The sequence below is a fragment of the Chiloscyllium plagiosum genome, chromosome 1 (assembly GCF_004010195.1).
Source record: "Chiloscyllium plagiosum isolate BGI_BamShark_2017 chromosome 1, ASM401019v2, whole genome shotgun sequence".
Classification (NCBI taxonomy): domain Eukaryota; kingdom Metazoa; phylum Chordata; class Chondrichthyes; order Orectolobiformes; family Hemiscylliidae; genus Chiloscyllium; species Chiloscyllium plagiosum.
In genome coordinates, this window is record NC_057710.1 from 68,186,564 (window position 1) to 68,190,723 (window position 4,160).

The 4,160-nt window shown below is 39.5% G+C and overlaps 1 protein-coding gene across 1 annotated transcript in view; it reads left to right on the forward strand.

Annotated features, from left to right (window-relative positions):
• The first annotated feature begins 918 nt into the window (after positions 1–918).
• LOC122554927 (serine protease 53-like) overlaps positions 919–4,160 on the forward strand; it is a 45,020-nt gene continuing 41,778 nt past the window's right edge. Inside the window, exons 1-2 of the mRNA XM_043700343.1 lie at positions 919–1,072; positions 1,153–1,297. Coding sequence (XP_043556278.1) covers positions 1,009–1,072; positions 1,153–1,297 — 209 coding nt within the window. The 5' untranslated portion in view covers positions 919–1,008. The remainder of the gene's footprint in view (positions 1,073–1,152; positions 1,298–4,160) is intronic.

The window sequence follows — 4,160 nt, forward strand, 5'->3', positions numbered from 1 at the left end:
CATGTCTAGGGAGCTCCGGACAGTACTTCACTCACACTAATATAATGTCCCTCATGCGAACATGTTTTCTACTCTTCAGCCAAGTTCCTTCCTACCCATTGAGAGACTTACCTTGAATCCCCAACACCTTGAGTAAGCAACTTTTGGATGTTTAGCTGCACTTTTGGCAGAATTTAATGGAATTCACTGGAGGGGACTTGTTAACATAGTCATGTCAAGAGAATTGGGTGGGAGTAAATATGTCAGACTCATAGCATTTGGAAAATTGTCATCAATTAAATTGAAGGCAGGTAGGACCTGAGGGAAGTGTGCCAATGAACCACTTGAGAATAATTATCCCTTGGGTCACTGAAATTTAGTGGTGACCCAGGGATTTAATTGGAGCAGCATGTTTCTTCCTGGCCTCTTGAAGGCTATCCAGAAAACTCTGTTACTGTTGCCTGCGATGGAGCTAGGGAAAAACAGTCTATCATTGGTTAGGAGTTCAGTGCCCGACTGAGGGACCCGGCAACTGGAAGTGTGGGGTGCAGGCATGGGGAGAATGCTGCTGTAAAGCACTCTGTGCTGTATTGGTATTTACCATTAAAAACAAGGAATATGCGTACATTCTCTGGCCAGCTTTCTAGTATCTTTGTGTCAGTAAATTTAAAAAAAACTAAAACCAGAAAAAATGAATGGATGAAGAAATCTAAATTGGAATTTAAAAGTATCTTTCTTTGTAAACAGTATTCATGCCATTTTTTTAAAAAATGGCTTTGCCCAGCAGGGATTTTCCACATTATTGTCAAACGGTAAGCTGTGATCAACACAACAATATTAATATTGCTGTAAGATTGATTCAGAGCAGTATCTTGTGATAACGTTGTGGCATGAAATTATAGATAAAACGGGAAAGAAAAGTAAGTTTATTGCTGTAAGAAGTGTCACTTCAGTGTAACTCTGGATGAAACCACATCCTCCTCACAGGCTGCAAGAGCTGTTTGTGAACTAAAACTGAATTTGAACAATATGGGCAGCATGCTTCAAGTGACATGTATTGCTTTGGTATTCAGCATCTTAACTGGCCAAAGCTGTAAGTATATTGTCAACTGTGTTGGTAACATCACACGAGTGAGTGCTCTTTGTGATAATTAAGTTTGATTTCTCTTCTAGCCAACTGCATGGAAATCATCGGAGGTCATGATGTTAAGGCATATTCAAAACCTTATATGGTGTCTATTCAGATGAACAATCAGCATGTATGTGGAGGAACATTGATCCAAACCAAATGGGTTCTGACTGCAGCAAACTGTGGACAGTAAGATATTTTATTTTCATTTCATGGAGGTTTCAAATTAGACAGAGCGATGCATACTTTCACAGTATTAATTAGTGGTTTCAATCTAATGTGTTATTAAATTGAGTTTACAAATTTAATAGCCATAGCTGAAATTTTGCACAAGTTAACATGTTTGAACTGAGCTATTAACTGGATCTGAATAAAGTGCAGCCTGCTGAAGATAGATACTAAAACCTTCAGCATGAAGTCCATTGACACATGTGTTGGCAGCATCTGATAACAATGAGGATACTAAAAGAAGGAACTACAGACAGAATAGATACGTGGTACTAATCATCCAGGAACTTTTAGATCTGGAAACGTCTCGGACAATTTGAATGCAATCAATACAACACCTTTATTTAATAAGGTTAGGGGACAAAAAGCAGGCAACTTTAGGCCAGCTAGCTTAAAGTCTGTTAATGGGTAAATATTAAAATCTATTATTATTGAAAGAATGTTACAGACTATTATGAAGGATGACATAGCAGAGCATTTAGAACTATGTAACTATGTAGGGTCAACATGCCTTTATAAAGGGGAAATCATGTCCAACAAATTTACTGGAATTCTTTGAGGAGGTAGCATGTAGAATAGATAAAGGGGAAACAGTGGATGTAATATGTTTGGATTTTCAGAAGAAGCTTAACAAGATAGGCACGCGTTAGGTTACTTGATAAGATAAGATGGTGTTGGAAGTAGCATATTATATATGCACAGATGATTGGCTAACTAATATAAAACAGAGAGTTAGGAATAAGAGGAGTACTTTTAGAATGGTAACCTGTAACTTAAGAAAGACTGCAATATCAAACTATTAACTATTATTTCTACTTTATACGAAAGGCCTTTAATGTTGAACTTTTAACTATATTTCTTTCACTTTTCTATTTTGTACCTCAGATTTTGTACCTAGGTACCTTTGTACTTAAGATGGTGCCAGGAATGGCAACATTGTACATTTTTCACAGTACTCCTGTATCCCTATACTTGAGTACACATGGTTCTAATCTATTATTAGACAAGGGGACCAAAACTGTTCAAAGTATTTCAGTTGTGGTCTGAGTAGTATCTTGTATAGTTGTAGTAAAATCTCCCTAACTTTATACTCCATTCTCTTTGATTCATTTGCTTACATCCATTTCTTTCTCTGTTAACTGCTGAATTGAAATGTTATCTTTTTGTGATACATGGACGAGGGGTCCCCATCCCTCTGTTCCATAGCGTATTTTTAAATTCACATGTGCGATGTGGACATTGCTGGCTGGGCCAGCCTTTATTGCCCATCCCTAGTTTCCCTGGAGAAAGTGATGGTGAGCTGCTTTCTTGAACTGCTACAGTCCACATGCTATATTAAGCCCTCAGGGAAGGAATCCAGGATTCCTCCATTTAAGTAATAGCCAGCTTCTCTAGTCTTCCTGTCAAAGTGTGTTACTTCATATTTTCCCATATTATATGCCATGTGCAAAGCTTTTGCCTAGTCCTTTAACCTACATCAATCCCTTTGCAGACTCATGTGTCATCCTCACTACGTACCTTCTCACCTATTTTTGTGTTATTTGTAAACTTAGACATAATGCATTTAGTTCCCTCATCTAAATCATTAATATGTATCGTGAAGGACTGAGGTCCAAGCACTGACCCCTGCGATACCTCACTTCTTACTGGCAGCCACTCAGAAAAGGACCTGTTTATCCCCTGTCATTGGTTCAGTTCTCTATGCATCTGAATACGCAACCCCAAATCCATGCTCTTTAATTTTACATGCTAATATCTGATATGGGACTTTCATTGGTGGCCTAAACTGATAATTTGAATGAAAGCAGCAGTGAGTAGAGAAATGGACCGGGCAATAATTTTGGAAAGCAAAACTCATGGGATTTATCATGGGAAGTCAAAAATGCAATAAATTCCTACCAAAGATGTTCAATTCTGTCCTTTATTTATTCTTTCATTTGATGTGAGTGTAGTCGCTGATGCCAATACTTGTTGCCCACACCTAATTGCCCTTGAGATAGTATGAAATTTATTTTTGGACCACAATAGTTTATGTTGTTGAGTTTATATGGGAGCACCCTCAGTGCTGTCAGGAAAGGAGCTCCATGTAGAGCATTGATCTAGTAACAGAGAAGGAGCAGTGACAGTGTTCCAAATGGGGATGCTGTGTATCTTGGACAGGAACTTGCTGGTGGTATTCTCATGCATCTGCTGCCCTGGAGCTTCAAGACGGTAAAGGTTGTGAGTTTGGAAGGTGCAGTTGAAGGAGCCTGGGTGAGTTGTGCAGTGCATCTTGTTGTTGGTACACACTGCTGCAATATGCCCTGGTGGTGAAGGGAGAAATGTTTAAGATAGTAGACAATAGACAATAGACAATAGGTGCAGGAGTAGGCCATTCTGCCCTTCGAGCCTGCACCACCATTCAATATGATCATGGCTGATCATCCTTAATCAGTATCCTGTTCCTGCCTTATCTCCATAACCCTTGATTCCACAATCCTTGAGAGCTCTATCCAACTCTTTCTTAAATGAATCCAGAGACTGGGCCTCTGGGGCAGAGCATTCCACACAGCCACCACTCTCTGGGTAAAGAAGTTTCTCCTCATCTCTATCCTAAATGGTCTATCACGTATTTCTAAGCTGTGTCCTCTGGTTCGACACTCACCCATCAGCAGAAACATGTTTCCTGCCTCCAGAGTGTCCAATCCTTTAATAATCTTATATGTCTCCATCAGATCCCCTCTCAGTCTTCTAAATTCAAGGATATACAAGCCCAGTCGCTCCAGTCTTTCAGCATAAGGTAGTCCCGCCATTCCAGGAATTGACCTCGTAAACCTACGCTGCA